Source organism: Cupressus sempervirens, chromosome 9, assembly GCF_028749045.1.
Source record: "Cupressus sempervirens isolate cs-2001-9-10 chromosome 9, ASM2874904v1, whole genome shotgun sequence".
Taxonomy (NCBI): domain Eukaryota; kingdom Viridiplantae; phylum Streptophyta; class Pinopsida; order Cupressales; family Cupressaceae; genus Cupressus; species Cupressus sempervirens.
The window spans coordinates 798562763-798581018 of record NC_143126.1 but is presented as its reverse complement, the minus strand read 5'-3'; the positions used below and the strand labels follow the sequence as shown (position 1 = coordinate 798581018).

Below are 18256 nucleotides of genomic sequence, written 5' to 3'. Positions count from 1 at the left end.
ACAGTGGCTATTTATCAATCATACTATAATCAACAATAAAGGAAAATAAATACCCTCCGAGCATGAAGCAATAATTGTACTGCCATCTGCATTTCCATAGGTTGCAGAAGTTCCAACAAGAGTTAAGATGCCTTTCTTGTCATGCACTTGCTGCTTTTCCCATTTCACTTCAGGCTGAGGAAGTTTGGATTGTTCATTAGCATCTTCAGATGACTTCCGAGCTGCTTCTCCATACATGTATAAGGAAGATCCAGAAATATTATGTGCTCCCACAACTAGCTGTGATGCTTCCTTACAAAATGTAACTGCTACTGGATGGCTTCCACTTGGCATATTGATACGTAGAAATCTATACCAGATCAAATAATAAAATGTTAGCAGTAGCATAATGGATCACTTGGATAAGGTTCAAATAATTAAGCCCACAAAAACAAGAACCATATTAACATACAGAAATAACTGAAGAAGATAAATAGCACCATAAATGGCAACAAGTTATGATAGTCAGTACAAGAGTTATAAATGATTTTAAATTGCTTACTTGAAACTTTTGCTCAACGCATCATCCAATTTAAATACCCTCACTACCCTATCTGCACAAGCTGCACATACATATAAATGACAGTGAGGATGGAGATAAAAAGCTTACCAATACAGTTTAAAGGAAAGTAACATCTCCCATTATGACATTTGAAAAATGTAATCCCACAACAATATATGCCACATGCATGAAAGTTGGCATCAAGCAAAACCTGGAAAACTTTTGAACATGGGATTTTGACACAGTTTAAATAAGAGCAATCTTCACATCAGTTTAGAACTATTATGATGACTGATTACAGCCACTTGATATCTTAAAGTTAATTTAAATTTCTAATCTACCTCACTAATAGAACATTGTTCAATAGAAAAGTTAAAGTTAATTAAAATTTCTAATCTACCTCACTAATAGAACATTGTTCAATAGAAAAGTTTTACATACACCACATGGATCTGGCAATTATCTTGTTACACAAGGTATGTATGTGAACTGAAGGAAAGATGCTGATTACCTTTGTCAATCAACTGTTTTGATATCTACCTACAATTATGTTAGATGCAATTATGGGTGAGATAAGAAATACAATTATGGATGAGATTAAAAAGACTAGCATTACTGTTGTCTGCATGTAAGGCATACAAGACAATTTTATTTGTGGTGTTTAACTGCAAGCAGTAGTATGGTCTCACATTGTTTGGCATTTATAATTTTATTTCACAGTGAGACTAAGTAAATTGACTAGGAAATTTTTGCAACTTGGCATGGATAAGTATCATGTTTTATGTTTTTTCAACAACATACTACACAATCAGCCCACACGGGTAGTGGAGTTGGCTTGGGCTGTGGGTTTTCTCCCCATAGGGCTTGGGTTTGACTCCAAAGCCCGAATATCACCTGATGCATCCATGCAGGCTGCTTAGTACATCCCCAGGTAATAGTTTCGTCTTAGCTTGCCCCAAAATGGGCATTGTGCTAGGTCATGGCAACCCTAAGCCAACAAAAAAAAAACATAACACACAATCCTGATTTTTGATAGTCAATATTCAGCTTCCAGATTCAAAAAATGTCCAATAAGATCAATGCATAAGATCCATACATTCTGGATACATATTAAAAATCTTTTTAAAACAGGAACTTCTTTAATAGTATGCCTCCCACGTGTAGTTTTTTTTGCTGCTCAATATGGTCCCACCCTAAATCTTCCTCGCCAACTAACAAAAGTGGAAAATCTACAGATAAGAGCAACTAGGTCTTCAAATCATCCCTTTACCCAGCTTGCAGTAATAGAGGCACTTACTTTAGTTGGCACACTTAATTTTGTTTTTTGTTGTTATTTTGCAATCGTTTATAGGGGAGAGAGAGAGAGAGAGAGAGAGAGAGAGAGAGAGATGTGCACAATATTTGTCTGATAACGGAAATAGTTGCAGCAATTAAATAAATCATAAATGATAATATTCAAGAAACCCACAAAACTGAAATAACTCAGATTTGCATCATGTGATTCATCATCTTCCATCTAAAACTTCTTGAGCATTTCTTTTGCATACTTAATCTGAGATAAAAATATACATTTATCTAACTGTGAAACTTGCAACCCAAGAAAAAGAGGAAGTTCTGCAAGCATAGACATTTCAAACTTTGTTTGCATTTGAGTAGCAAAATCTTTGCATATATTGTCATCATTATCACCTAGAACAACATCATCAACATAAATAACTACTACAAACATATACAAACCCATATATCAAAATATCAGACTTCTCGCCAATAACTCTATTAAAAAAATTAGTGTTTAGTATTTACGATTTTGTTATTTTACTAATATGCAAAATTTCCATTTGAGATAATTCTTAAACATCTTTTCATAACTAGACTTTCAAGTATTATATGTATATCAGCTTGGCTCTCATTCATTGATTTTGCTTGTACACACATAACAAGATGTTGGAATGAAAATTCTTTGGATTGTTGAGCACGAAACCCCTCTTCAGCTAGCCTACTTTTCTTAGTGAGAGATTCACCATAGCTGGTTGATTTTTAGATTGAGATTTCAGAGTTTGGCTCAAAATGTGGTAATAAGGGTTTGGTAAGAATGAATATTTCACAAATATTTTGATTTGGGTATTTGTAACAGCCCAAGATAGGGACAATAGAAAAATAACATCACCAAGACTAGGGTGCAGAAAATGCTAAAAATTTACTTGCATAAAAGAAATTCTTCATAAAACTTGATTTATTTCCAGATTATAAAACTGATTCTGCTAAGACGAATAAATTTATGAGCATTTCTGAGTATAGAAAAAGTATAAAAATTCAATCTATCTACCTAGATATTTCATAAGTGAGTTGACACAGTGCAAGGCAGGAGAATCCCCAAAAGAGATGTCCTAGCCCCCAGCAAATAACCACACAGTGGAAACACAACAACAATGCAACAACAAAGCAAGATCTAATACCAAATGCAAATCTTTATTCATAAATATAATTGTTTACATGCAATATGCCCGACTGTAAGGCCCACCGGGTTACAGCCAAATACAATAGCAATTACAATAATAATTCTGCAAGATCCCTCAAGATCCAATCCAAACCCTACCTAGTCCAGATCTGTAACACAATAGCAATTTGGTAGAAACCTTCAAGATCTCAACTTGTGCTTGCAAGCCACCAAGCAACCTCTTTGTTTCTAAACCGCAACCACTAGCTCTTCTCCAAACTCGAAACTCCACCACAATCCTGCTGTAAACTGCCTCACATTCGGCGCTCTATCCACAGACTCATGAAACCTCGCCCTTCAGCTACTCTCCAAACTCACTCCTCAACAATGAATGAATCACTCCATAAAATGAATGACTAAAAGACTCCACAAGACCCCTTAATTATACCCAACTAAGCCACAAGTTGGCCTAGCAATTACATATTAAATAAACCCCTTACATTAAATGCACATTTAAGCCACAAGTCGGCTCACAACAAACATTAAATACAAAACGTTAACCCTCGCATTAACCCTCAATTAACACACGATAACCACACAAAATACTTAGGACAAGCCCCAAGAACATATTTAAATGCACATAGGAGAGATAACCAAGACCACAATTAGGTCCACACACACTCCCCGATCGATTCACACGCTACATGCATTAAATACACCAAGAACTCCAGTCGGCACCAACACACTGTTGAGTGACAGCAAACTCCCAAGCATCGCCAGACTCCCAATACATGTCGAGCTCCTAGACCATGCCAAGCTCCAAGACCATGCCAAGCTCCCAGAGCATGCCAAGCACTAGCCACCAGCCCTTCTTCAACCAAGTACTAGTTCAAGCACCCTCCAAAGCAACTACTGAGCCTCCTCTCGTGAACTCCAAAGTAGTTACTGAGCAAACCCAAGATGCTCCTACATCAAACTCCCCAGGTAAATAGAAAAGTGTGTCCCACACTTTGATGCCCAAAGAAAGATCAACAACCATCTTTATCTTCACCAGAGGCTTCCACTCCAACAAGGACAAGAAAACCAATCTGCACATCATCCACATCTACATAACTCTATCAAACACCAAAATCTCAACCATCCAATCAGCATGCTCACTCCCAAGAACAAACTGAAACATAATGCTTCATCAACAAATCCTCATCCACAGCAGCAACACCAACAGCAACTGCATCATCCACGACCAAGTGCTCTACAATCTCCATGTCAGACCAAACCAACTGATCATGAAAACCAATCTCCATCCCAATATCAACAAAGTTTGGAATATCCTCAGCAAAAACCTCAAGTTGCTCTGCAGGTTCTATATCATACTCCACAAACTGATCAATAAAACCAACCTCTTCCAAATCGACCTTGCCATGCCATCTTCTCTCACGAACAAGTCTCTTAACCGGCCAAATAACTCTCTTCCAGATCGGCAGACTCCAACTCCACAAACATCCACGGAATGCCTTCCTCACCCCGTCCTTAACTTGATCAACCAAGCTAGCTTCAAACTGAGCAAACATCTCAGAAAGCCTCCTCTCCATCACATCACGAAGATTTGCAATCATCTCAAAGTCCAATCCTCTCGGAGCCATCTCCCAAGATCTTCACAAACCCTCTGCAACAAATCCTTCCCACGCTCCTTGTTATAACACTGAATTGTTTGCAAGGCAAATCACAACCTGCCACCTCGCATAAACAATCAGGAACCAAATCACAAGTCCAAGAACACGGATTTGCAATACACAAACTCTCTGCGATCATGCCTCAACAAGATCAATCTTCCATCTTTGCATCCATCAATCCATATATAAGCCCTCTACAATTGCAAGTCAAAACCACAATCTGCCACCTCACAATCAAGAGATCTAGGACTCCACAAAGAAAATCCACCACTAGATCAAGATCTTCTCGAATTTACTTCCCCAACCCAAGTCCTGGTGCAAACTACCACAACTTCAGCGATCTGACTACACACTCAGGAACAACCTTCGCTCTAATACCACTTAACGCAGTGCCAGGCAAGAGAATCCCCAAAGGAGATGTCCTAGCCCCCAACAAATAACCACACAACAGAAACACAACAACAATGCAACAACAAAGCAAGATCTAATACCAAATGCAACTCTTTATTCATAAATATAATTGTTTACATGCCATATGCCTGACTATAAGGCCTTCCGGGTTACGGCCAAATATAGCAGCAATTACAATAACAGTTCTACAAGATCCAATCCAAATCCTAGCTAGTCCAGATCTATAACACAACAACAATCTGGTAGAAACCTCCAAGATCTCAACTTGTGCTCGCAAGCCACCAAGCAACCTCCTTGTTTCTAAACTGCAACCACTAGCTCTTCTCCACACTCGCAACTCAACTACAATCCTGCTGTAAACAGCCTCACATTCAGCGCTCTGTCTACAGACTCAAGAAAACTCACCCTTCAGCTACTCTCCAGACTCACTCCTCCGAAATGAATGAATCACTCCATGAAATGAATGACTAAAAGACTCCACAAGACCCCCTAATTATATCCAACTAAGCCACAAGTCGACCTAGCAATTACAAATTAAATAAACCCCTTACACTAAATGCATATTCAAGCCACAAGTCAGCTCACAACAAACATTAAATACAAAACGTTAACCCGCAATTAACACGCAATAACCACACAAAATACTTAGGACAAGCCCCAAGTTTACAATACAGATTTAGATGCACACAGGAGAGATAACCCAGACCACAAATAGGTCCACACACACTCCCTGATCGATCCACATCGCGATCACACGCTACATGCATTAAATACACCAAGAACTCCAGTGGGTACCAACACACTGCCAAGTGACAGCAAACTCTCAAGCATTGCCGAACTCCCACTACATGTTGAGCACAACAGACCATGCCGAGCTCCCAAAGCATGTCGAGCACCAGCCTTTCTTCTACCGAGTACCAATCCAAGCACCCTCCAAAGCAACTACTGAGCCTCCTCCCATGAACTCCAAAGTAGTCACCGAGCAAACCCAAGATGCTCTTGCATCATGAGCGCATTGATTTTCTCTTATTTTTCTAAGATAAGACGATCAAAATATACAGATTTAAATACAAAGACCTCAAAAATTGTTTTGAAACCCTAGTCATCCTCAAAAAAATTAAAACATTTCAAACCCTTGTTGATATTGTTGAACTCACAAAAAACCAGCACTACATATTATAAATTTGTCCTATTTGTTTTTGTCCTCAATGATGATTAGAAATATGACGATACCTTGCTGTAATAGTCCAAAATCTGGACCTGTAGCTCTGAATTTCACCTTCAAATTGGCTTTCAAACCTGATAAACAATTGCATCCCTGAAAAATTATATTAATGTTGTAGCTTAAGTCAGATTGAATGGACTCTTGGCACCTGATTTGACAGGATTTGAACTACCTTTTGAGAATGCAGAAAACACCTAGGAATTAGCTAACGACCATGACAAGTATTCTCATGCAAGCCAATAGGACCAACTAATAAGACTTTACAGTCTTTTTCCCTTTGAATTCTGCAGGATTCGAGCAGGTATACCTTGGAATTTATCATCACTTTCCTTGACAACAATATTTATTATAAATTTCATAATAGTAGACATTTGCCTTTGGTTCTTCAAATTTAGATGCTATGTGAGGGATGCAAAATATCTAATTCTCCATACCCTACACCTCTCTAATCAAGCACAAGCTAACTTTCTAGATCTACAAATAAGACACAAGATAATGAAGATTTGATTCTTGATTTTTGATACAATGTAGCCTTACAAAACCTGTTCAACATCAATTTATGATCAGTGATTTATCCATTTGGACATTTACTCACAAAATATGACACACTACATCAGATCTATTTTCTCACTTTGTAAAAAGGAAATCGATACTCAATTTCAAACTCATATTTATCAAAATCCCCCTGGTACCTTCAATTTTTTCAAGTCATATCAAGCATTTACATAATCATTTTGATTAATAGCAAAATATGAAACAAGATATAATTCAAAACAAATTACAACTGAAACTCAAGATGATTGTCATTGAATTTCAGAAAATTGAAAGATAACACAAGAAGAGACAAGATCTGAATTGGGCAACCAAGTATTTCTTCATTTGTATTAATTTGCTTGAAATAATACAACCCAAGTATGAAATTCAGTGAAAATAAGTTGACTCAAGATACAATGAACACACTGCAACTCTAAACTTCCATTAAATGAACCAGACACGATAGTTTAGCTACACAGTATTGGACCAACTTAAAACATGATAATAGCATTCATTCTCTTTGAAATTTGGACCCTACTCTAGCCTTGGGAGCTCATTTATATAGATGAGTTGCAACAAGCTTTAGGCATAGAGAGACTGGACACATGTCACATTTCATTTGACAATCACAACTTGTTACATATAAGACAAAATAAGAAGAAACAACAAATGTAGATAGTTTCAAAATGAACAGCTGGCAGCATGTGTATTCAAGATCAGCTCTCTGTTTGCAATGTAAGTGTATCCATAGCAGGTGAACCGCAAAAGTAAGATACCCTATTGTAATGGTTGTCTTTCCTCTATTTGCACTCCATGATTTTATTCCAGCTTTGTTCAATCACTATTTCCATCAGGCAATGTTTTGATTTCTGCTACAACTTCCCAAATGGTTAATGTCAGTGTCAATGTCTAGCCATGTGGCATCTCTAACCAGATTCAGCTCATTCAGATTCTTAATCCACCTTGCATCTGTTATTGCCCTTGCATCTGCAACTACCTTATTCATATCCATTTCAATCTTATATAAAATATCAAAAACCTCATAAAAATTGAACACATCAGCATCTCCATTACAATAAGCCATGACTTTCTCATGATTCAAAATATTCTCAAATGATGTGGGCCACTCCTGACATTCCCTCAAACTTCCATAATTATCAACAATAAGGGGAATAAAACCATGTATGCCATCTGCAATAATTTTCATTTTATTTTGAATTAATTGCATTTTTCCAAAGAAAAACCCATCTAGTTCCTTAACCTCGCCAATCATTTTCCTAGTGGGAATAATGATTTCCTTAGGCAACTCCTCCTTCTGGGTTAAAATTGGAACTAGCTTCTCAAAGAATTGGCTATATGGGCCCCACTTCTTAAACAAATGAGATAAAAATGAGAGTGCCTTAGAGCACCAATGTTCCGCTTCTTGTAAAGAGATGTAAATGCCATGAACATTTTGTGAAACATTTTGTAATGCATTTATCCTATGAGAGAGTATACCTTTCATTGCTCTTGCTTCTATTTCCCTTTTGGTGTCCTTTTCATCAATAGCCATGCCTGATGGCTGATCAATCATCACTGTGGGTACTGATCCTTCTTCTTCTTTCTGGATTTCTTTGTCAATGACCTCTATAATAGGCCTTGTAGCACTTTTCAAGGTTCTTATTTCTATCTCCAATTCTGTGATTTTTTGTTCCATCACATAAGTCTTTTCATCTCTTCCTCATAATCTTTGAAAGTATGATGCAAATGATCCTCAATTTGAATCATTTTGTCTGAACTCATAGTTGTCACTACTCTTAACATACCAAACATTTATTTGCCATATGTAGTCTGTACACTCCGAAAAATCACATTTCCGTGAGGTGTGTCCTTCACCTCCATTTGCTTTGGCTTATCTAATTCAGGAGCAATACTCCGCACAACCAAGGTTTGTGCATCTATATTATACCCTGATCCTCTTTGTAACCCTCTTGGGCCAAAAGTTTCAAAGGAAATTGACTTTTCTTGTCTTCTTATTTGATCTAACACGAAAGATGAACTTAAGTCCCAACCAAGCAACAGCAACATCCCAACTCTTTTCACTAAGTCCCTAGCCTCTTCGATAGCAAGAGTCTCACCGTTGGGGTCATAGACTTGCAGTTTTTCAACTAGTTCAGCCACCTTCTCATCTAAATCTTTGGGCTGTAATGTTAGGGACAATTGATTTTGCTTTAATTTAAACAAAAAACTCTTGAGCTCATCACTCTTTACAAAGTCATCATCCTGCAAGAATTCTTGAGCCTGGATGATCCTATCATCCAACATCTTTCCTACAAGTTCCATTTCATTAGGAGCCTTTTCATTTTCAGTAGCTTAGTTGACAAGAAATTTTTGCCTCAAGTCAACAAAATACTGACTTTTCCTGTGTAAGATTTGCAAAACATTTTCTCTGAAATTAATTTATGCTTCTTCATCCCTCCTTGTGCCCAAGCTGAGGTGTCAAGCTGCTCCTCTTCTTAATCTAACTCAAGGACTACATCTAGCTCAGGGCAATCTATGTTAAACCTTTCCTCTTCTTGATCTCTCACTTCAACTAGCATGTGAGACACAATTTCTTGGTAATTTTGAATGCATTTATCAAATCTATCCAGATATTTTTCCTAATGATAGAAACCTGGAAAAGAGGGATCACTTCTTCTCATTTCTTCCTCAACCCTCATAATATCTCTCCATTTCAAAGTCCTATCCCTACAAATATCATCATATAAACAATTCTGAATAACATCCTCTTCCCACGAGGGTTTGCTTGGAGGCAAATTATACCCTCGCATTTGTTGTAATGCAGTCCTAACTACATCATTAGGGTCATAAATTCTAATAACTGAGGATGCTAATTTGTATTGTCTGAGACATGTATCAATTACTACAATGTTAAAATCCCCAATCTTAAAATTTCTACAAAGGAAAGTGCCCTTTCACCTTGCAGATCCTAATGCTCTATATTCATCAGAATCAACTGCCAGAAGAATTCCATAATCCCCAACCTTTCGAGGACAAATTTGGGTAGAACATTTGGTGGTTGTGGGCATGCATAAACCCTCATGATAGTAAAATTTTCAAACAAGAAAAGATCTCCCCAATCATGTTCCAATTTACAATCTCCATCATAACACTTAGATGGCTTTAGCAATTTTCTCACATTCAGTGTGTTGGTGTAAATTAGTGTTCACTATCTACACTTACTTAAGTTTACTTAGGTTAATGCATTATTTTATTATTTTTATTTGTGAGACACTTAGGAGTATGTGCACTCTTGTGAGTTGTCATGATGACATCACAGGGGTTTGCACCTCTTTTAAGCACATGTTGTCTACAACACAGGAATCTTCTACACACATATGACACTTTGTCATTTTTATCCATTCATCTAGAATGTTGGATAAGGTGCTTAGTTGTCTTATCTCCTAGTTGTTTCTAGAGACATTCTAGGTGCTTCCTGAGGGTCTTTATATACAGGCACTCCTAGTGTACTCTTATTATGGCATATTGAATATATCGTCATTCTGATCACACTCTCTCTTTTTGGTCTACAGTTGTGCTTGTGTTTGAGTTATTAGTTCTAGGGTGAATTTTTCCCTTAGGCAAATTCTTACATGGTATCAAAGCAACTTGGAGATTTTCTCATCATATAACCATTCGAGACCACACTTGCTTCAGCACCTCAGCCTGAATCCGAAGTACTGCAGAAATTGGGAGCATCTACAGCCAGATCTGACCTCGCCATTGCGTCCAGAACGCTGAACCGGTGAAAATCAACTATAAACTTGGAGATTTTCTCATCATATAACCATTCGAGACCACACTTGCTTCAGCACCTCAGCCTGAATCCGAAGTACTGCAGAAATTGGGAGCATCTACAGCCAGATCTGACCTCGCCATTGCGTCCAGAACGCTGAACCGGTGAAAATCAACTATAAACTTGGCTACCTTGGCCCAAAGTCGACCATGAGGGCAAAAAAAAATTGCAATTCGAAACTCGGAGGCCCCGATTTGCAATACGGGTATGGTCATTTTCAGATCTACAATTTAATTAATTTTCAGATCTGATTTTTTCTTTGCATTTTCAATTGCAAAGTTTCGGAAAAAAATTTCCCTTCAGGCACCCAACAGAGAAAATTTTTTAGCAGAATCGGGCAGTGACACCCCGGCTCTACCATTTTTGGAGGAATATTTTATTTTTGCAGGGCATATAATTCCTCAGTTCCACAAGCATATTCCTCATCAACGCACAGGCCGTACTACATGCCATTAAGTCCAAGCCCACTGTATTTACAAATTTTCAGCGCTCAACTAATACTCGGCCGAGCACATTACCCCGACCAGCCAAAGCCCATATCCCACGAGCTTCTCTTTGGTAGAGAGTCCGCAGTATTCTCTATATAAACAAGCCCGCAGGCCCTTCCCCACTCAATGTGGAATTTATTTTAAAACACGCAGCAGCAGCAGCATTGCATCATCTACCCGGCCTCATGTGTGAAGGTTCTCGGCGTTCAGTGGCGACTCTACTACTATTCTCGGCCTGCGAATGCACAAAAATCCGACGACAGTATATAAATCCCAACTGTTGCTTTTTTAAAAATCTGGCAACATCCCAGCAATATTTGGCCGCACAGTCCTCCTATCTCCTGCAACAACCTTTTCCGGTTCAGAATCTTCCGGCATTCACTGCATATTCCGACGCAGTCTCCCGCGGATTCCCGACGACAAACAGGATTCCCGGTCGGCGCATTTGACCCACACATCGTAGTCGGAATACACAGCGACTGGTTTGTTCTTCGGTGACAGAAATCTTCTTTTTCGGCACATGCGAAAAACCTCCCGCCCGCTTCAGATTTCCCGACGTCGCAGATTTTTCAGCAGCATATCAACGTTTTCAACAGGTTAGCTCCGCTTAGGCGATCAGTTTCCAGGATTTTTTTTGGCATTTTCAAGCGAACAGATTTGCCAAACGGCGACTGTTACAACTCTTCTCGCCCACTGACAGCTCTTTCACGCAAGTGTACAATACAATATTCGAACTTGCCAAAGACGTTTTGACAAGTGTACGCGGTGACAAAACTTGCCATAGCGACGAGACTGACACATAGGCCCTCCAGCCTACGACACGTGTCCACCTGACACGTTGTCAAGTGCCACACGTCATCCTCCACGCAGTCCAAGCGGACGAGTTACAGTCCACCACGTGGCACCTTTGAGACATTAACCGAGTCTGCCACGTCACCACGTGGAACTCGGATTGTTTTGCCAAGTGTACATTTTCGTACGGTATAGACGCCACATCACCAGTACGAAGAATTGAGTCAACTACCACGTCATCCCTAGTACGCTGATTTTTTGCTGACATCAGCAATGCACTCAGTTAAATTTGACGACTGTTTGACCATCAAATCCAGGGATTTTACAACTGCAGTGACAATCGTTTGACTGTCAAATTTAGACTCGCAGTTTTCCTTCCAGACCCCTCTCCAAATTGCTTTTCAATTTGGCAACCTGACTTTGCGAGCCCATAACTCGAACATCCAAACTCCAATTCAAGTGCGATTTTTTTTTTAATTGGGTAGAATTTCCTAAATTTTCTAGTAGTGGTGTTGTTTTTTAGTTTTAGTGCACAGATTTTGCAGAAATTGCATTTTTTGGCGACTATACCTGCATAATCTTGCGTTTTGCAACTTCAAACGCTTCGTACGGGCACATCTGGTCCCTTTTTCAAGTTCCATTTTTTTTAAAGTGCGTATTTTTTCGTCTACTTTCCAGATCTAAAGTCAGATTCTAGGGTTGTGTGAACCAATTTCTCACTTTCAGAATTAGGCCTTTTTCGGCATTGTAAAGCTTTGATTCTTTTTCAGAATTGTTGTAAATCTGAGCTACAGTGCTTAAGTGACAGATTTAAGCCTCATAAGGCAATTGTAAAAGCAAAATCAGAAAATCCACTTTGTACATTTTGACAAGTGGCCCATTGTAAACGCACTACTTATAAAGTGCCAAAGCATCTTTTTTTTTTTTGGGGGGGGGGGGGGGTCTTTTGATTGAGTGAAAAGGGGGGGTGTGTACTATGTTTTTGTCTCTCTATTGTGCTCTTTTCATTTTCTGCATCATAGGTTTTAAATGTCCTCCTTTAACTTCACGCAACTATTCTACATGGAAAGATATTGGATGGAGCAGATTAATGGAAAAAGGATATAGTCTTTATGTTGATGGTACAATTACCAAACCTACTGATGCTAAAGAACTCATTGATTGGCAAAATCAAGACCGACAGGCTTTAGGTGTTATCAAGAGTTGTGTACATGGAGATCTTCTCTTCCACATTAAAAATTGTTCAAAATCTAAAGAAGCTTGGGATAAACTTGAATAGTTGTATGGTAAGGTGGATGAAGAAAAGGGATTTTAGATTGAGAATGATCTACTTCTCTTGGATCCTAAGAATTTTGACACAATTCAAGATTATATCATTAAAGTCAATGAGTATAGGGCACTTCTGAAAGATTGTGGAAATCCCATGAAGGATGATAGGTTGATTCATCACATCCTTAAGAGGCTACCTTTTGAGTACACTAACTTTGTTTCAAGTTTTAATACTCATAGGTTGACCATGGGATCTGCTTACCACAAGCCTTCCTTTGATGCATTTGCAGAGATGTTGATTGTTGAACAATCTCACTTGGTGGATTTTGGACTTCTCAAGTCATCTAAGACCAAAGCCTTGGTGGCTAGTGATGAGCACAAATCAAGTCAAGGGGAGAAAAGCAACAATAAGAAGAAGCAGTGGAAGCAGAAAACACAATCTGAGACACAACAATCCTCCTCTCAACAAGGCAATTCTTCTTCAAACAAGAAGGGAAGTAATGACAAGAAGGACAAACTCTTTTGTGCATATTGCAAAAAGCCAAATCATGACGAGCATCATTGCAAGACAAAGAGAATCGATGAGTTAGAAAACCTACTCAAGAAGAATAAAATTCAAGTGCCAGGTACTTCCAAGGATTCAACTCCAACCTCTTCAAAGGGTAAAGGGCAAGCACTTATGGCAAACACAAGTTCTTCTTCGGAATGGATACTTGACTCAAGTGCCTCTTACCATATGGGTTCTTCAAGTGAAGACTTTTCTTCATTGAAGCAGTCAAAGGTGCCACACATCTTTGTGGGAGATGATACTAAAATGGAAGTTGAAGGGAAAGGACATGTGGAAATGGAAAATGGGGAATTCAAAGATGTTCTCTACGTTCCAAATCTTAGTTCCAATCTCCTATCAGTTTACCAAATCACTCACCTTGGAGATGGTCATAAGGTTGAGTTCCTTCCAGATTCAGTGATGGTGCGAAGTCTTAAAGATGGTTCATTGGTTGCAATGGGGAAAATCAATGATGACAAGAGGCTTTATTCCTTCTCCCACTTTGTGCCTAACTCTCCTTCTCAAGCCTTGTTGACTCACTCTACTTCACAAATCAACTTACGGCATGAGCAGTTTGGTCATCTTGACTTCCGCTCTCTTCTACAACTTTGCTCAAAACATATGCTCAAAGGTCTACCTAATATCAACTTTTCTAAGGGAGAATGTTCAGCTTGTTCAGTGGATATGAATCTCAAGGAGAAGTATGATAAAGGGAAGTCTTCTCGAGCTCCAATTGTTCTTCAGCTAGTTCACATGGTTTTAGCAGGACCCTTTGCAGTGACTTCAGTCAGCCAAGGCCACTATATCCTTACATTTGTTGATGACTTTTCGAGATTCACTTGGATCTTCTTCCTTCATCATAAGAATGAATTGGTTCATAAGCTTCAAGACTTCAAGACTCATGTTGAACACAAGTCAGGGAAAGCCATCAAGGTACTAAGGGTGGGCAATGAGAACAGATATGTCGATAGAAGACTTAAGAACTTTTGCAAAATTGAGGGGATTGATCTTTAGAACTCACCCACATTCAGTCCACATAAGACAGATGTTGCAGCTATGAGGATTAGGACTCTCAAGACCATGGCAAGTTGCATGATAACAGCCAAGTCTCTTGATCCTACACTTGAAGTTGAAGCCATTAGCAGTGCTACTCACATAATTGATCTCCTCATCCAGCCTTAGATGGTAAGATTCCTTTTGAGGCATGGTGTGGCAAAAAACCAGTTGTGAGTCACCTTAGAGTCTTCGATTGTCCAGCATGGGCTAACCTATCTTCCAAGAGTTGCAAGGCACCGATACCTAGGCCTTGTACCTTCATCTGTTATGAAGACAATGTAAAGGCTTATAGACTTACTGATCCAGAGACACACGAGATCTTTGTGGAGAAGGATGTTCACTTTGAGGAAAGTTCACCCAGCTTATCCTCTACTCCTCTCCACACATCCTACACAGTGGAAACTGATAGTGACACCAGCGATAGTGCTTCAACAGGTTCAGACACGTGGGGTTCTATCAACAGTTGCAGTGAGAGGTCACATCAGTCCAGTCCACATGCTTATATTGCCACAGTGAAAGGTCTAACACAGCATGGTACATCTCGTCTTCTAGCTCCAGCTTCAGTTGACTTGGGAGACAGACTTGAGGACATACATCTTCTCATTGATGAAGGTGATCATTCTACAATTGTTGCGAGGGCTCACTCTGACCCTCATGTCCATTCTCTACATGATCAATCTTTCAAGGTTGGCGTGATTGTGGATCCTTATGAACAGCAATTAGTGGAGGTCTCTTTGTCAATTAAGGAGATAGATGGTTCAGTGGAATAAGTTCAACAGACATCCTTGACAGATCTACATTCGTTCTTTTCAGCACAGTTGCAAGGGGCGAGCATCAGCATCAGCACAAGGATACTTGAGCAGGTTTCAGGGCCAGCATACATCTTCAGGAGTGTACCTTTGCCTTTGTTTCTTCCTAAGGGGAGGAACATCATCCTGCATTCTTGGACCAGCTTCTTCATCGGAGCGGCTTTCACTTGTCGGCATTCTTCTTTTGGGAGGGAAGCCTATTCTGTCTCTCTTCCTTCTCACATTCTCTTATGTATATACTGGATGTATGTCATAATGGAGGGGTCTTGATTACTCCATCCATTGATGCATCCCTATTTATCTCTCTTTTTGGGGGAGAGTTTTTCCCATGAGGTTTTCCCTCTTTCCCTGCTTTATGAAAGATTGCATTTTCATTATGTACATGGGTACCTAACATGGCATAGTAGTTGAGACCCATTATGCATCTTCATCCTAGTTTTCGCAAGCTTAAGGGCATTCCCCTAAGTTGCACTTAAGGGGGGGTGTTGGTGTAAATTAGTATTCACTATCTACACTTACTTAAGTTTACTTAGGTTAATGCATTATTTTATTATCTTGCATTATTTTATTATTTTTATTTGTGAGACACTTAAGAGTATGTGCACTCTTGTGAGTTGTCATGATGACATCACAAGGGTCCGCACCTCTTTTTAGCACATGTTGTCTACAACACAAGAATCTTCTACACACATATGACACTTTGTCATTCTTATCCATTCATCTAGAATGTTGGATAAGGTGCTTAGTTGTCTTATCCCCTGGTTGTTTCTAGAAACATTCTAGGTGCTTCCTGAGGGCCTTTATATACAGGCACTCCTAGTGTACTCTTATCATGGCATATTGAATATATCATCATTCTGATCATACTCTCTCTTTTTGGTCTACAGTTGTGCTTGTGTTTGAGTTCTTAGTTCCTGGGTGAATTTTGCCCTTAAGCAAATTCTTACACTATGGAACTCTTTCTAAATTACCATCTAGCATACTTAATACAAGGAACACAAAGTCATTGTAAAATGAAACAAAATTTGCATAAGGGTAAAACATGTTTCATACCCTTGTCCATCGAAACACAGGCAGTGCCTCTCCCATCTCCTCAATTTGTTCAATAAAACTTTCACTGATATGGCCAATATTTTTGTACAAAATCAGGTGCATTAGCATGAATAATGGTGGAACTTAGAATTTCTCAATTCTCCTTGTTGCACAGCCACAATCTTATTATGTATGTCTGTGATTATGTGCTTGACAATCATATCCGACATTTGTGCATTGATCCTGAATGTTGATGGCTATTACATATGTTGCACCAGTAGCATTCAAAGTCCCATCAACTCCTAATACTGAGTCCAAACACCATGGTGTTTTGGAAATATCTCTTGAAAAATTCAAGAGGCATGAACTCATCCACTTTCTTCGGAATTTCTCCCAATTTCTTCTCCAAAGGAATGTGTTGCCTCATGACTCGTCCAGTGAAGAAACTCTTTTGTGACTAGAAGGTATTCTTAAGCTTTTCCAACTCAATTTCTAAACCAATTGGTCCCTCCAGGCCAAATTCCTCTATGAATGATTCTTTGTCTAATGAACAAAGCACACTCTTATCCTTTTAGTGAAATGAGCGAGTGGCTAGATTGTAAGCTTTAGTCAAGGCTTTCATCAAATCTACATCAACAAATACTTCAAGCATAATTAGCTTACCCAAGTTTTTGTACCATGGATTTCAAGTTGGAGAGTTCTTCAGCCTATTATCGTGGTGTTGGTTAACAGTTTGTCTTCCTTGGATTTGGTTTATACCTTGACTCTTAATATGCCCAGTGTGGTGGAAAACAAAACAATTAACAACAAAATGGGTCGGTGCAGTAATCTATCAAAGACCCTTACCTTTAGTGCAAAGATTTGCAAAGAATTTGTTTTTAGTAGATCAACTAATTTGGGGTATGCTCTTACCCAAAGAGCATAAGAGGTATAACTAGATTGCCTAACACTTCAAACAATCTAGGCCAATTTCATATTATAACTCACAACCTCCATAGGATATGAATGTATGTAAGTCATTGTTAAGCTTGTCTAACACCTAAAATGCAATCTATTCTATCCTCTGAATGCAAGATGTAACAATGCAAAACTATCTACCAATGCACACTGCATAAGAAGAGAAAGTATGGCCAACTAGACAACACCCAGATTACCCAGTGCCTAAGATTTGACAATACTCAAATTGATTTCTATTCAATACTTTTCATTAACCAAATCTCGAACTTCTCATACAACAATAAAATGCATATGAACTAACTTGCACAGAATAGAGGAATTGAGATAATGTTGTAAATGAGGAAGGTAAAGCTTACAACTACTTAAAAGAAAGAAACAAAACCCAGTTTATTTGCAATCTCACAGCTTTCATTAATAGCACATTTCATTCCAAGCATGATACAAGACTCAAATGAACGGCAAAATCAAAATGCAAACGCAGAGTCTCACACAATAGTCCCACCTACAGGGGTTTGCCCATATAATAATTTTGTCGGTGTTATTCACTCTTCAAAAAGTTACACTTATAGGCCTTCTTACGAATGACCAATTACATTTGATGATTACATTGCAAAGCATCACTGAACAAATGAGTGCTAAAAATAGGATTG

At 38.8% G+C, this 18256-nt stretch overlaps 1 protein-coding gene across 2 annotated transcripts in view; it reads right to left on the bottom strand.

The window, feature by feature from the left end:
• LOC149541124 (Transducin/WD40 repeat-like superfamily protein) overlaps nucleotides 1-18256 on the bottom strand; it is a 107873-nt gene that overhangs the window by 73551 nt on the left and 16066 nt on the right. For both annotated transcript variants that reach the window (XM_089802121.1, XM_089802120.1), the window contains exons 3-4: nucleotides 542-602; nucleotides 54-349 (exon numbers count right to left, since the gene is read on the bottom strand). In XM_089802121.1, coding sequence (XP_089658247.1) covers nucleotides 54-349; nucleotides 542-602 — 357 coding nt within the window. The remainder of the gene's footprint in view (nucleotides 1-53; nucleotides 350-541; nucleotides 603-18256) is intronic.